This window comes from Heterocephalus glaber, unplaced genomic scaffold, assembly GCF_053883595.1.
Source record: "Heterocephalus glaber isolate CG9 unplaced genomic scaffold, H.glaber_assembly_v1.0 deba00000546, whole genome shotgun sequence".
Lineage (NCBI taxonomy): Eukaryota > Metazoa > Chordata > Mammalia > Rodentia > Bathyergidae > Heterocephalus > Heterocephalus glaber.
The window spans coordinates 19,089,578-19,105,750 of NW_028258147.1; the positions used below are offsets into that span (position 1 = coordinate 19,089,578).

General features: G+C 41.6%; 2 protein-coding genes across 3 annotated transcripts in view; one reads left to right on the forward strand and one right to left on the reverse strand.

Moving 5' to 3' along the window:
• Positions 1–16,173, reverse strand: part of Met (MET proto-oncogene, receptor tyrosine kinase) — a 134,153-nt gene that overhangs the window by 116,312 nt on the left and 1,668 nt on the right. The gene's annotated exons all lie outside the window — the stretch shown is intronic.
• Positions 1,271–3,505, forward strand: LOC110345902 (uncharacterized). 2 transcript variants are annotated; one of them, XM_087204611.1, is made up of 3 exons: positions 1,271–1,395; positions 1,573–2,665; positions 3,083–3,505. In XM_087204611.1, the coding sequence occupies exons 2-3, from the start codon at positions 1,613–1,615 to the stop codon at positions 3,389–3,391; spliced, it is 1,362 nt and encodes a 453-aa protein (XP_087060737.1). In that variant the 5' UTR covers positions 1,271–1,395; positions 1,573–1,612; the 3' UTR covers positions 3,392–3,505. The 2 variants fall into 2 exon arrangements, with proteins under 2 accessions (XP_087060737.1, XP_087060738.1); XM_087204612.1 differs by having other exon boundaries at positions 3,086–3,505.

Sequence of the window (16,173 nt, forward strand, 5' to 3'; positions counted from 1 at the left end):
CCTCTCCACTCCCAGGGTGGCTACTTGAAGTCCCCATCTACCTCCTCTCATGACATTATTTGTGAATTCTGCTATATTTACACCCTGTCCTCTACTAGTCAGTCCCTTGATTGCTAGCTCTTCAAAGAAGCTCTAAATTTGCCAGGACATGGATTGTCTTAGACTACACACCAAAAGGAAGCCACCCGCATGGCGTTCATGCTTCTGCCAACAGGAGAAACAGTCTTTGTCCTGCATGTCTGGGCACAGAGTGATTTGGAAACATGAGCATAGATCCTTCAGTCTTCTAACCCTTTTTCCCCTTTTCCATCTTCTGTTATAACTGGGTTCCCATGTTGCCATGTTAACCCATAGTCACAGAGCACATGCTTATGTTTTCTCTTGGCCACAGAGACTCAAAACCCTGAAGCATTTCTCAGTTCACCTGTTCAGGACTGAAGACTTTTTGAAATTATCTATCAGGTAAACAGCCATCAGGGCAGGGCACTCCAGTCTGTGTGCCCACACGCTCTCCCACACCCATTTAATAGCTATAGCATCATAGGAAAAGGTAGGCTATGTATGCCATTAGCTGGTAGGATGATGATCATGTAAATGGATATAACTTTCTGGAAATCAATTTAGCAGTCCTAAGACTCCAACATACTGTATGTCTGAACTTACATCCATAGGTCTGACATACAGAAATATAATGACAGACAGGCCTGAAATTAGTGGACACCAAAAAGGGTTCCCCCACATGCCTACTACCTCTTCTCTTCTGTGGTCTTTGGTTTTGTTTTGAGCCCAGGTCTCCCTACATGGCCTAGGCAGGCCTGAACTTACCATCCTCCTTCCTCATCCCCTGAAGAGCTGAGATGATAGGCCTGTGCCACCATGCCTGCCTCCCTTCTACTCCCTCATAACTTTGCCAATCCAAGGCCTCATCCCAGGAGGTTAGTCCTGGTCTCCTGCCTACTCAAAGCCTGCCTGCATGAGGTGCATTTTTAAGCCTTCTCATGATATTATTTGTGAGCTCTTCTGCTGCAAGTACACCCTGGCCTCTACCAGTCACTTGATTTGTATCTCCTCAAAAAGGCTGTGAATTCCCCGATACATGGATCATCTTAGACTCCACAATAAAAGAAGGAAGCTACCTGATGTCATTCATGCTTCTGCAACAAAAGAAGTGTTCTTTTGCCTGAACAGTGTGTGTACAGCATACTTTAGCAGAAAGTGGTCTGCTGCCCCTATTTCCTTTCTTTCCTATCTCGCCTCATGACTTGTTTATGATATTGCCATGGTAATAACAGCCACAGACCACAGAATTCTATTTTCTCTTGGCCACAGAGACTCAAACTGAAGCATTTCTCACATCTCCTTGTCAAGACTCAAGATTGAGAGCTTATCATTCAGGTGAGCAGCCACCAGGGCAGGGCTCTGAAGACTAGGAAAGAGAGTGTGTGTGTGTGTGTGTGTGTGTGTGTGTGTGTGTGCGTGCGTGCGCCTGACCACACATTCTTCTTTTATTACTTAAGTACATGACTCTGTTCTTCTCCCCCAACATCTTTTCTTCATTTTCTTCTTCTGAAGCCTCAGAACTTGACGGGAGACAGAATACAACTATAATTTCATGGCGAACCCAAACCCCAGAAGTGACTGCTCAGACTCAGAGAAGTCTCATATGAAAATAAATTCCCCAGAGAGCCTCTCAAGGGGTGATCTCCCTAATTCCCACACCTTTCACCAAAAGACCAAAACCCCCTTCAGAGGTTACATCTGTCGCCGGGAGACGACAACCTTCTATGAAGGATGTGTTGTGGGTTCTTCAATCAACAACCTCCCCCCTGTGGAAGAACCAGAGGACACACAAAGTCTAGGAAGATACATGGGCCACAACTCTCGCACTAAGGACAACCCCAACCTGGTGTGTGCACCAAATACTGGCGTTGAAGAGGATGAGGACACAGACTCAGACAGCAAAGGAGCAGGAGCTGATCAAATTGTTACTGACAATGACCAGCAGATAAACAAGAATTCAACATTCAGGGGGCAACGGATTGACCACGTGGCTGGCTGGCCAGTAATTCAGCCTGTCAGTCCTAAACTCACCCAGGAACAAGCAGCAGAAGAGAGGAACAAGGAGGAGAGAAAGGAGGAAAGCAAAAGCAGTGAGGATGAGGATAAGGAAGCTGATAAACAAATTGAAAATGGTGAAAACCAAGATGAAGGCTTGCTAATGGGATCAACTGAACAAGAAAAAAAGGACGTGGAGATCAAGAACAACAAAGACATGGAGAGTAATAAAAAAGAGTATGTGGAGCTTTATGCACAAATCCAGGTGTATGAAAGATCTGATGACACCAGGCTACCTGATTCCACTGAGGACAAGGGAAAACAGAACAGTGAGAGTCACAAGGAGAAGGAAGAAATACAAATCAATGAAGAACCTCAGGACGCTGATAAACAAAGCCATGGCTATGACAAAGACGATGCCCTCCAGCTCCGAGATCCACCTGAGGAAAACTTCCAGCTGGGCAGCAGATCCCCTCCTCATCCAGCTCAGGTCCTGTGTGAAGAACAGTGTACATGTGAGGACCTGCCTGCCTGTAAACCACCAGGAAATACAGAAGTCACCCAAGTCCCAGAGATGCCAGCGATGCTCCCAGAAGATGAACCTGCTGAGGTGAGCACAGAGCTGCCTCCCGGGAGAGGATGGGACAGGACCAGGATAGGTGCTAGGTTAGACAGTGTTGGGTCAACACGCCTTCCGTGAAGCAGGGCTGGACCCCAGGTGTCTGACAGGATCCGCAGGGGGAGGAAGACAGGAAAAAGAGGAGTCAGAGAGGAGATGTAGGGAAAACACCAAGGAGCACTGAAAGAGAGATGGAGGGTAGAAAGAAAGACAAAGGCAAATCATTATGCCGACTAACAAACAATAACAAAAAAAGTTTTTGGAGGGTCTCTGCTTCAGTGTTGACTTTGAAACTGGCCATTTACAGTTGGGCTACTTCTAGTAAAAGGAACTGAGTTCCATAAGTGAGTCAACACTGGCTGCACTGCTGGGAGGTTAGACTTGTCTAACTCATTGTCCTTTTCTCAGCAGATGCTGAAGATCAGCACTGAGTGGTCCTCCTCGGTCTCCTCTGGGGAGTCAGAGGAGGACGACACTGGATCTGACACACAAACCACAACCTGTGTGAATTGGAGGCAGGCCTTCTGCCGGCTCCGGAAAAGAGTCTTCACGTGCCTGGGGAGGAGAGTGATGGTCAGCAGCCCACCAGCAACCCCAACCAAGAAAAGTCTTCCCACCTCCAAGGAAACCCACCCCAAAAGAACCCTCAGAGATTTATTCCCCACACCCCGTCCACTAAGCACACTAAGTGGTGTGATGTTGGCCCCACTTCTATAGTTCTACAGTTTTATTGTTTTTAATAAAATAAAGATTCTTGTTCTCTGTATCTGCTTCCTCCAGCACATCTTCTCGATGCAGGCTGAAAGGAGCCATGCAGAGGACTGAAATGTATTCTCTGCAACTTGCAGGTAGCATGGTGCTTCTTGAAGAGAAAGTGTGCTGCTTCTCTCCTTTCTCTCCTGCTGCCCAGGTTTTCTTCAATCTCATTGACTTTATCTCTTTCAGGGATTTCATCCTGTTTTGTCACTGACTCACATCCCCAGGTTTAGAAAGCAGTAGCACAACCAGGGTGGTGTGCTTTGGGGTGATCTTCCAGGGCCTGAGCAAGCGGCAGTGAAGATCCAGTCGCTCAGGAAGATGACTCCAGTTGACAGTGTTTGGGGAGTGCAGAAAGCAATTCTCATGGTCCTGGGGCACCAGGCTGCTTCTGGCATTTTGGTGACTCCTTACACCAGGTGGGTCATGGTTTTTGTTGCCTTGGGTGACAATCACTGGATGGATGTAGAAGCATTTATTTTCACTGTTCTGGAGGTTGGAAGTCCACAAGTTGGCAGCCAACCTGGACTACATGGAGATACTCATGTACAGATGGGTACCTGCTGTATCCTTCCAGCCATTTTCAGTTCATGCACTCCTTTCTTGTGGGAGGGAAACTGGGTCCCAGCCTCCTGGAGCCAGTATGTGTATAGTCTGTCATTTCTGGCTCTAAGGCAGAAGGCAGAAATAGCATGGCAGAGGAAAGCTATTCATCACATGGGAACATGGGCCGGGGATTTAGCTCATTGGTGCCATGCTTGCCTCACAAGCTCAAGGTCCTGAGTTCAATCCTTCCCGCCCAGACCCCTTTGCAAAGGCGCCAGGCTTCCTCAGGAGACCAGTCACTGTGTTTGCATGAAGAAAGTGGAACTCTTCAAAACAAATCAAAACGAGCAGCTTTATTTTCTTGGTCTGTACTCGTTTCACCAGCACTGAGCAGTTAGCAGGTGGCGCTGCAGCTGAGTTCCTGGCTTCAGGGAGGGCTCCATTCCAAGGGCTCCCAGGTGGCCCCACAGACCTCTGCTCTCTTCAGGGAGCACCAAGGGCGGCATCTGGCTGGTCAGAGACACACGGTCAGTCACTCCTCCTGGCTTCTCAAAAGCCCGTAGTGCATGGGTGGTGGCTGGGCCTGGCAGAGGGTCACTGCAGTCAGTGGGGTGAGGTGAGGCCCCTGGGCGGGTTACCTCCCAGGGCAGGCAGAGCGAATGCTGCAGAAGACCAGTAAGCCCTCACAGAGAGGAAGACCAGGATTTCCTAAAAGTAAAAGCCAGGACTAGGACTTCAGAGACATTAAAGTGATGGTATGGGGTGCGGCTCGCCAGCCAGGTGCAGTGCCCAGCAGTGGAGTGGCGCCTTAGGCCTCTCCGAGGGCCGGAGCACCGAGGTCCACCGCAGGTCAGGTGTTTGCCAGCTGAGGAAGGCGGCGCTTCTCAAAGTCAGATTGTTTCCAGACTCTCTGAAGACAGAAGCGAATAAAGCAGTGGAAAATGGAAGGCTTTGTATTAGAAGACGGAGGAAGAAGGTTTGGTATTGAGGTGCACCCGCCAGATCGTTTTCTCGAGGACTTGCATGAGTGGAACGCATTTCCACCTGTCTTTGCTGTGTATCTAATGGAATGCCAGGGCGGTGTCTGAGATTAGAGCTATTTCTCCAGTTCTTCCTTACTCATTTAAGAAAAAGTCCTCCTTGCTGCTTCCTACTATTTCGCAGGCAGCTTCTCAGCTGGTGAATGACTGCTGGGTACAAGGCAGGCCAGGTTGGGCTCCTGAGATCCAGAGAGGTTGAGCACATAGCTTTTGAAGTCGAACTGCCCAATTTCGGTCCTTCCACTTATTAACAGATGAGTTTATACCCTAATCTCTCTTGGTTTACTTGTAAAAGGGAAGGTGATGGTGGCAGTGGCGCCACCTTCAATGCAATTATTCTAAGTGTTCAATGCGTAAATACAGGTAAAGGACTTCACCTTGCCATAAAGAAGGTCAACTTGAGTCATTTGCAGGAAGATGGATGCACCTTGAGGTCAGAATTTACAGCTAAGAACACCTCTGCTGGGATCATTGGTGGTGCTACATTTAGGTTGACTTGGAAAAATCTCAGCTTTTTCCTCAGTTTCTTTGTACTCACTGTTTCTTGTCTCCATGCAAAAAGTCCAGCAGAGAAGTCTGTTCTCCTTTAGGATGTTCTTCCTTTCTCCAGCTTCATTGTAGGAGTTCAGTTGGAGGAGAGAGGTAACGGGCCCCAGCGCCTCCTCCAGTTCAACATCACTAGGGAGCTCTAGGCTTTGAGAGCAACTGGAAATCCACTGGTAAAACTAATACCATATCTTACTTCCATTTGGCTCCCCAATTATTTCTTGGTGTGCTTAGCTCCATGTCAACACTTTCTTTAACTGTGATAAATTCTGTTCTCTCACTTGAAAAGGTGACATTTCATGGCAAATAAGTTTGGGAAATCTCCGAGGTCCTGAGTCGCACAGAACACGCCGAATCAGCCCGCTGCAGACAGGCAGGTCTGTGCATGCCCTACCGAGGTCCTGAGTTGCACAGCATAATACATTAATCTTGTCTTCCACTAGACTGTGAGCTCCAGTGTTAGCTCCCAGGTTAGTGTTACTGCATATATGTAAGCAATTTGTTAAATTAATGGATAACAGAATGAATTAATACCTGAAAGAATGGTTCTGAACAAAAATTCTGGTGGTACAGAGATAGCAGAATACATCAGAAAGATATTAGAGAAAGGCAATTTATGTGGTAATGGTTCAATATGGATTCTGATCACAGGAGAGACTGAGAAGTCAAGGATGGCTAAAAAGTGTCTATCTTGGATGATACAAATCAAGGGAAGGAAAACAGAAAGAGGAGAGTTTGGGGGCAAAAATGATTAGTTTAGGAAGAAAAGGTCCAAAGGGGAAGGGAAAGTGGGAGGGGTAGGGGAAAGAAAAGAAGGGAAAGGAATACATATGAGAAAAAAAATGGAAACAAAGTCTTTGTAAATAGGGAGGGGTGGAGGAGTTGAAGGGAGGGCAGGGGAAGGAAAAAAAATAAGAACCAAGATATATCATACAAAGGTACAAATTCCCAATGATGAATGTCATCATATTGTATACCTAAAATGTACCAATACACTTAATAAACAAAATGATTAGTTTAGTTAGTGACTCGGAGATACCTGTCCATGAATACCTAACAACCTAAGGGAAGAGAAAGTCAAAGAGCAGTTTAAAATTCATTGGTATATTTGAAGTCATCGAGGTAAGTGTGATCAACCATTGGTATGTTCAATAAGTAGAAAGGAGGAATTCAGATGGAAGCTCAGAAAGACTAGAATCTAAACTTTATATAGGTTGCACATCATCCTTAATCTGAAAGTCCAAGATCCACATGTTCTAAAATTTAAAACCTTTTGAGTGCAAAAAGTTTCAAATTTTGGAGCAATGTAGATTTTATATGCTTGGATTAGGAACGTTCAACTGGTAGACTCTACTCTACAGGTATTCCAATATCTGAAAAAGTCTGAAACATTTCTGGTTCCAAGCATTTAAGATAAGAGATACTCAACCTGTATTCTAAGAGATAAAAAGGAAAAACTGTAATCAGAGATAATGTGGAGTGCTAAGAGGCAAAGTTTGAATGGTTTCTCAAGCTAAAGGAGAACTTCCAATGATGGAGGAGTAAGACATATAGTGAGCAAAATAGTGTGTTCCACAGAGGGGTCGAGTGGCATAAGAAGCGTCCATTCGATTTGGTAAAAAGACATTACTGGTGATTAGGGTGAGGAGATTTTCTTGGGAGTCTGAAAGGGACTGTTTCAGCTGAATGAATTAAGGTCTGAATAGGAGTAAAGAAAGGAGAGAAAATAGGTTAGAATTTTATTTTCAATATTTATTTACTTAAAGGATAAGAGAAATAGGAGTGACCACTTGGGTAATTGTGTATTCATGATCCAATCAAAATGCCTTACATATGTGTTTGATTTCTTTCCTGAAATAGGAACAGCAATATTTAACTCACTCTTGAGTTAATGGTTGAGACTTTCAAGATGGGAGGGGCGAGTAGGAAGAACAGGAAAGATGAAGCAAGGTGATCAAAGATTCGGAGAAAAATGAGATCAGATTCACAGGTGGAAAAGACCATTTCATTCTCTGAGACAGAAGCAAGGAGGTCATAATGGGCACATGGAAACCATCTGCACTTCTGTTACTCTAAATACAAAAGAAGATCTTACATGGAAAGTAAGAGGAGCCAAAAAGTTTGAACAGTTTAGAAAAATGGCGAAAGTTTGCAACTGTTGCAATGGACATGGAAAAGAATGAGATTAGAGACAAGCAAACAGATTTGGCAGAAAGAGAAGTGGTTGCAATTCACTGGTCAAAATGGGAAATTAGCTGGGCGTGGTGGTGCACACCTGTAATTCCAGCTACTTGAGAGGCTGAGACAGGAAGACTGAAAAGTTTGAAGCCAATCTGGGAAATTTATCAAGACCCTGTTTCAAAATAAAAAGGCTGGGGGATGCAGGTCAGTGGTAAAACACTTGGCTACCAGGTATAAGGCCCTGGGATCAAAACAAGAATAAAAATTTGCTTGAAGTAATCCTTATTTTAATGCACAATACCCATTCTCATTGAAGGTCTACATGGTCAGCAGGCCAACTTGTGAACGAAATAGTTACATGACTATAACCTCTGTAGTAAATTCCTTGTAATGTTTATATAATTCATCAGCTCTATGGGCCTTTATTAAGAGAAAATGCCAACATTAGATTATTTTTATTTCAAAACCAGTCTTTTTGACATCTGCAAGGAATAACTTCAGGGAAAAGAAAACATATTAAAACAGACACTCTGCTCTCTTTTTAATAAACCCCACAGTTTAAAGATGTTTAAGAATGAATCAGATATAATCATCTCACTCTGAAAATTAAAACCCATTTAAGGATTGTGAGAGAGCCTTGATCCTGAATACTACTCTAGCTATTCATTTAGAATCTTTAATAACATTTGGAAAGTAATTAATCAACTTATGACAAAGATTCAAGGGCTGTCACCTTTCATTGTCATTAATGAAACTGTCTGGAGTTTTATCTGCACTTTTCTGGTGATTTAAAGAACACAATTTTTTGTAAGCTTTTTGAAGACAGAAGAATGTTTAAAATCACTGGGCCTTGATGTACAGATTTCAATGAACAATCCAAGTATGTGTTAGTGAGACTAAAATAAAATTTAGAAGTCTCTTAATTTTGACAAGATAGAAAGGGAATTTTGAAAAAGCCTCAAATACATATTCATTTCTGTCAGAAGGGAGCTTTTCTTCTGTCAACAATTCTGCTTTTGATGCTTCTTTATATAATTCAATAGAACTTAAAATATCATACTATTTGATACTCATTGAAAAAAAAACAATAGTGAAGGTAATATTTTAAATCCAACACTTCAATTAGGTGCTGAATGATTGTATTTGTTTATTGTCTTTGTCTTAACTAGACAGTGGTTAGACTATGGGTGCACTTCAGACAGGCTAGCCTCTGGCTGCAGAGAAGAATTCTGCCTAAACGTGAGGCTAGAGTCATATGACAGCTGTTCATGTAAGACTGTGGGGGAGTAAGAAGGACAGAAAGTAAAAGTAGGTTTTGATATGCGTTCTCTCAAATCTTTAGATCAGTGTTATGAGTTCATTTCAGACTATGAAAGTGCAGTTCCTATGGATGAACTTTGTAGAGCCAAGATCTAAAGAAATGGCCTCAAAATAAGAGCCTCAAGGAAAGCTAATTCATGCTCACAGCAGCTGACATATGCAGGAGAAACAATTGTTGATATGGTTTTTAGGGTTATAGCTTTTGGTACCAGCAATAATCTATACATTATAATGAGGAGATATGCTAGAAATTTTTAGTCTGATTTTTCTTTTAATATTCTTTAAACATTATGACTTTTAAAAAGATGGAATTTTACATAGTGTGAAAGTAGATAATAAAGTCCTGAGGACATAACCCTGACACTCAGAAAATAAAAGCTCCTTCTGCTTCTGCTTCATTTTCCTGCTATGCTTACTGGCAGCTAAGGGGAGGATGGACTAAGAGGCCCAACTTAGAACTGGATAGATGGCATTGGTCAGGTACGCATTATGACATACTACAGAATACTCAGGGCAGCTAACTTTATAGAAAGAGGGTTTATTTAGTTAACAGTTTTGGAGATTCAAGGGCATGGTCCTTGTATCAGCTCAGCTCTGGTGAGGATCTCATGGTGCACGGCAATGGAAATGATGCCACTCTCACATCTTGAACAAGGACCCAGAGACACTGGTGTCATCCAATCCCACATGAGAGCAGGCACCAAGGACCTAGAGACCTCTCACTAGAGCCCACATCTTAAAAGTTCCCATCAGTTCCCAGTACTACCACCCTGGAAACCATCTTCCCCATTCATGAACTTTGTGGGGAGCACAAACCATATTTAAGCCACAACACAGCCTACAGCTGATCTTCTCCAGAATCAGACCACATGTGACAGAAATAGAAGGGAAGTTTAGACTTTGTTCACCACCTACCTTACTATTTTTCTGTGAGCTTGTCATTATTTTCCATTTTGACTTGTTTTTCTCAGGCAGTTTGACCCCTCATAGGACACTCTCTTTATGATTTAAATGCCCTCATGCCCTTGACCCTTGACGTATCTACCAACCATTCTCCTTTTAGCTCACCGATCCAATACCTCGTCAAAGTCTCTATGTCTTATTATCTATGTTCTGTATGTATCTATTTCAATCTATTATCTATATCTATCGTATGAGTTAGACTTTTTCTTAAAACTACATTTTCGGAAATGTATAAGTACAGAAGCATTTGTTCATTTATTAAGGTGTGAGTCCTTTTAGCTGGATTTAAAAAGGATCTAAAGACAAAAGTCCGCAAACACACTGACATATGATTATTACTGATGATTTAGCCAGGCATTGAGATAAAATTTAGGCAAGTCTGACCTATATAAATAAGTTACTCCTTCTATGGTGTTATCTGTAGTAATTTTTTTTAAAGCTTAAATGATGATGCATATATTTGATAAGCACTCAAGGTCACCTGAAAAAAATCTTCTTTTCAAGATCATAATCCTCCCCACTAACAAAATAAAAGAAATTGCCAAATTCTGTCACCCGTACATGTCACACTATGACAATACGTTTTGATTAAGAAAGGTTTTCTGAGGACAAACTGGGATGAGTATTTAGATATCCACGACATGGTCTCCAAGAAAGAGCTCAACACTTATGTTTCAGCACCATATCTTCCTCTGTCACCCCAAGCAGCCATGTGCTCTAAATATGAGCATTTCAGCTCTAGTTAAAAGCTACTTATGTGTACTGAGTTTCTATGGGAAGTCCAGGTACCAGAAAATACACACTCACAAATAGGAAATGTAACTACAGTAAGATGGTATTTTTCTCCACACAATAGAGTTCAAAAGATGTGTCATCCACATAATTTGGAGCAAAACCCAAAACCACTTTCATTGTTGAGTACCCCCATTTCTCCCTTCTGGGCAATTTAAGATTATAGCATTATAGCGCCAGGTCCCGAGTTCGATCTCTGGTACCCCCCCCCCGCCCAAAAGATTATAGCATTATGTTTTCTAAGCCTGTTTGAATTTGCTGCTCTTGCTTATAGAGACAAGTGGCCTTCCCTTTTCTATGCATAGCTTTCAATCACTAAGAGTGTCAAGGTGGGAGGAAGGATGACAGGAATAGTGAAAGTGGAAAAAATCAATTTTCAGAAGGCATATGGTAACAACTGAATATTTAATCAAATTAGCCTAGAAATTCCTTCCTATTTTCAGCACTCTTTGCAAGGCAGTTGCTTCATGGTACAAAATGAATTTCAATAAATGTCATATATTTAGTTAGATGGCTTATTTTAAAAATTTGTTCAAGCAGGTCACCAACTCAGAATAGATTTCATTCCAAGATATGACAGATGGATATTGATACTGAATAGAAAGATTGACATTAGCCGGAAGGTTCTGGGCAGAAGAAAAAGTCATTCATTTAACACTCTACAAAATATTTACCAAGTACCTACTATGTGCCAAGAAAAAATGATAAATATTTGGGCTTCATATTTATATTACAATACAAAGAGGAGAGGTGTCAAAATCATTTTTTTGGCATTAGTAAGGATCTCAACTGAATACTATGGTAAACAAATCTTTAAAGATACTTATATTTTTCACATTGCATCAGAAAATGGATTAGTACTCATTCAAACATCTATTCTCTTGTGGCTGCAGAATTTTACACCTAATGGACTTTTGAAGATGCTGTTTACTGACCCTTAGCAAAAACGAACTTCCTATTTTTCAGGATCTAAAAGGGTCTTACATGGTTTCAAAGATTATAAACATCAAAGAGTTTAGAGGGACATACAGTTTATGGGTAATGGTTTAAGATTTGGTAAATCAAAAACACATGGATTATATTTCCCTTAAAAGACCCCTAGGTTTAAAGCTTAAGAGGGAAAATGCTGTGGTCCAGGCAAAGCCAAAATTTAGTTTTAAAGCTAGTTTGAGTTGTCTTATGGACCCAAAACTTGGCTGGGTTTTTCTTTTCCATATGAATAGGCCCCAAATGAGGCAAGCTACCTCTGCTAAACAAATTTACTCTGTCTCTCTCTCTCAGACTTGTGGAGACTACCTTACTTCAAAGGTCTCCAGCTCTGATTCCTCTTCTAAGTATTTTCAGTACAAATCAGAAATCTTCCATGGTCTCACTCAACAGCTGGAGCACTTTCTGAATTCCCAAGTCATCTTTTTCTTTTTAAACATACAACTTCAAAACTGAACCTGAGATTCTAGGTTCTGTCTCAGATATCAACTATTGGAGAGCACAGGACCATTTCAAAACAGGAAAAGGGCAATGATCTTAATATGTGCACTGTTTCTGATATATTATATATTTACATTAAAATAGTAGGAAGAAATACAGTACATAATCTTCCTTTCTAACACAATGGCCTTCCGGATGGCCATTAGTCTGGGCATTTCACAGAGTTTTTAGGATTAAAGGAAACAAGCTAGCACATAACCTGTGACCTTCTATACCTTTGGAGAAAAAAAATTGATTGTGACACTGATCGGAGTGCTTTTAAAAGGTGCTTGAAACCAGCTAGGCAGAGTACGTTCTGAATTTCAATGGCATGGGAGTAACAACATTGGGTGAGGCTGTCAGATGGGAGAGAGAGAGAGAGACAGAGAGAGAGAGAGACCCCAATATTTCAAAGGGAGAGTTTATTCTAAATGAGAGAACTTGAAAATTAAGTTTATGTATAAAGTTAAGATGGATTTAGGTGTCAGAGACTAACTGCTTCAGTCTAAGAATGAAATAACTACATTATCTTTTAGCTTAGACATATACATAGCTCTAGTTCAATGTAAAGTAGGTGAGTTGATGAGTTCAGAGAAGTTAAGTATGTTCCAATAGAAAATGAATTATAAAACATTTTCTTCTTTTTGGAATTGCTTAATTTTCCAGAGGGAAAAAATTTGACAATTGTAGAAAATAAAATATACTTTGAAGTGTTCCTGAGGTTCCTGGGCTGGGCACCGTGCTGAATTTGACAGTATCCAAAAGGGCCACAGGATACCACTCAGCACACATAGCCAGGGCCTAGAGTGTGACTGGGGCCCCCAGGGGCCGAATCTGGCCTGCAGACATTCTGCTCTGTAGGCTGCACAGCATTTTAAAGTTACCGAGTCAGCATTTTAAAATTCGAAGACGACTAGCTTCTCTCACAAATTTGAAAGATACCACTAATTGGCCCATACCACATAGTGGGCCTCAGGGTAACGCTGGTAACACTAAGTGGTGATTGTCTCCTCTTAGGTAGGGCTTTTTCTATCAATTTGTCAATCTCTAGTGAAATGGCTGGTTCCACTCATTTAAGGTACCTGTCTGCAAATCATACAGGGCATATAGGTAGGTCATAACAGGATGGCAGAGGAAGGAAATCCAGAGCAGTGTCTTAACACTGGAAAGGGAAAGGGAGGAGAGAGCGAAGGAAAGAAATAGGTGCACAGCAGATGGGCTACACATCATCACCAGTTGCCTCTTTTGCTGTCCCCAGATTTATATTCTGCAAGGGATTAGCAACAAAGGCCACTGGGGTTACTCTTAGCAAACCCCATGGGCCAGGCTTACAGTGTGGAAAGTAAGAAGAGATATCCAAGTGGACCAATATGGCGGCTCAAGGTGGACCAGGCAAATGCAGAAAAATGTTGTTGAGTCCTTTTCCATATCCCATTAACTAAGTAGTGTGGGCCATCCCCTCTCTCTTCCTCTTTAGACTAACATTCTAGATACCTCCCTTCAAACACCAGGGATTCTGTGGAAAGCTGTACAAACTGTGTACTGTACAATTCCAGGAAAGAACACAGTAAGAAGGGCACTGCAGATTTCCTCATGTCTCCCTCATCTCCTTCAGGTTTTAGTTCATGGGGCCACCCTGATATGAGGCCTTCCCTGACCTCAATCCTGAATTTTTCAATCGGTACCCTACCTCCTCTTATCTTTGAGTCACTATTCCATTCACTACTTTATTCTCCCTTGTAGCTCTTATCATTTACCTAACACAAAACACATTTTCATTCTCTCTCTCTTTCCCTCCTTCCCTCCTTCCCTCCCCTTCCTCCTTTCCTTCCTTCCTCTTTATTGTCTGTCTACATCAATGCCTAGAACTATGCCTACTAGGTACTCAACAGATTATCCTGAATGAATGACTAAATTTTCAACCACAGTCATAAAGTACAAGAACTGGGCTTCCATTCGAACCTGTGATTCTCAAACCATATTTCATAATTACTATCCTTTATTGTATTAGGACCAAAACAATTTCATGTTCCATTGCCCATCACACAATTTATATAGCCAATATGTCTTTATATAATTTCTAGGGGTCCTATAGCTGCATAATTTATAAGAAATTAAAATCAACAAAGGAACCTGCATAAACTCACTTGCACATGTTTACACAATCACATAAGGAAATGTGCATGCCTGGGTGGGTGTGATTACAAAGTTAACTGCATTTCATTTCACAGTGCTGACACCTCCTGCTACAAATGCCACACGTGTGATTTTTCTCTCAATTATGTTTTACAGCTTATAAAAACACTTTCTTCATTTTGTCCCTTGAAAAGCAAAGTAGTCAGATTTTACTGGATGTTTTTATTGAAACAAATCCCAAGGGGAATATATTAAACTGTTTAACAACAGTTGAAAAGCTATCTGAGAATGAGCTTTTATATTGGAGGACAGATTATTAAATTACTCACAGTAATTTTAATAAGATAAGAAGATATTACTCTTCCATGAATGAAGCTTTTTTATTCCTCCCTCCTCCCTCGTTGGTATCTTTTATTCGCCATTCATCACTAACATGGATCCCAACCTAACTCAGTGGAAAGTGCTTCCAAGAGTTAATCTTGGTTGATGGGTGAGGGATGAGGCAGTGTGGCACTACCGTCAGTGAGGGCAGGCTCAAGGCTACAACGTGGGACTGTGAAGATATTAGTATCAGCCATAACTGGCTTGTAACCTCAGCAAAATGATACACACATAAGGTATTTAGGTTCCAATTTTTCCATTTTAAAAAATTCTATTATTTAATAGCAAACGGGATGATTTCTAAGGTCTTTTTTTATATAACACCCTTTTAATTACTGTGTATTTGGGTTCCACTTATGTGTGACCTCTGTCTGTATAACCAAATTTATAAACTCTTCAAGAGCAGAGATTTCATTTCTTCTTCTTTAAAAAAAAATTATCCTAGTACCCAACACATATGATGCTCAAAGTACAGTTCTTAGCTATTTTTAGTGAGGCAAATGTGGGCCTGGCAGCAACTCAGCGTCTGTTAAGAACACAGAATCAAAGGGATCCTGAATTGACATTAGTCAGAGTACCTATCATTTATTACGGAGAGGTGAGTACTGTATTTACTTCGAACTGAGAAAACCCCATGAAAACTGCCCTGAGGGCCTAGTGTCGAAGACATGAGTTTCAACATTACCCAGCCAGGAAAAGGAAATGAATTCCCTAGCACTTGAATTTCTGCATGTATTTTCTCCCACTAAGGGAACACAACAAGGAAACTGGGTGTCCCAAGAACAAACACAGTACACCAAGGGAAATCTTAGGGACAGGTGAAGAAAGCATAGATGGCTCTGGTGAGAATCACTAAGCCCAATGACAGCAAAGAAGAAACTAGGAACCGGGCATGGAGAAGTGAGGACAAACAGGGGCTGGAAGCAACAGTGTGAGCAAGCCAAGGGACAAGGACGAGAAGGAAGAGGGCACAGAGATGGGAGGGGTCTGAGTGGGTGAGGGGTTGGGCCACACAGGACCAACGCTTTGGGTCAGCCACCAGAGTGTGTGTTCTGAAGAGTTCTCAGCCCTTCTGAGCTGTTCACTTTGTTGCCAGATGACATCTGAGAAAAAGTTTATCTGAGGCCATGATACAGAGAAAAACTAGACCAATTCTATTTTGAACTATTTTTTTTACCGACCTCTACAGAAATTGATTTTTAAAACATATTTCTTCGTCTAGATATCATTAAAACAAATCTTTAAAAAATTCAAGATTAATGTGGGGCATATACTTATAAGGTGGTCTTATAAGGAATTTATAAATTATGGGTATTTCTCCTGCTTAGAAATGTGTTATTTTTCTTTTATTACAGGTTTAGAAATAGTGAA

Bases quoted from the DNA above. Each gene is read 5' to 3' on its own strand.
- LOC110345902 (XM_087204611.1), top strand. From the start codon at position 1,613: ATGGCGAACCCAAACCCCAGAAGTGACTGCTCAGACTCAGAGAAGTCT. The intron at 2,666-3,082 runs GTGAGCACAGAG...TCCTTTTCTCAG, and splicing joins CAGAAGATGAACCTGCTGAG to CAGATGCTGAAGATCAGCAC.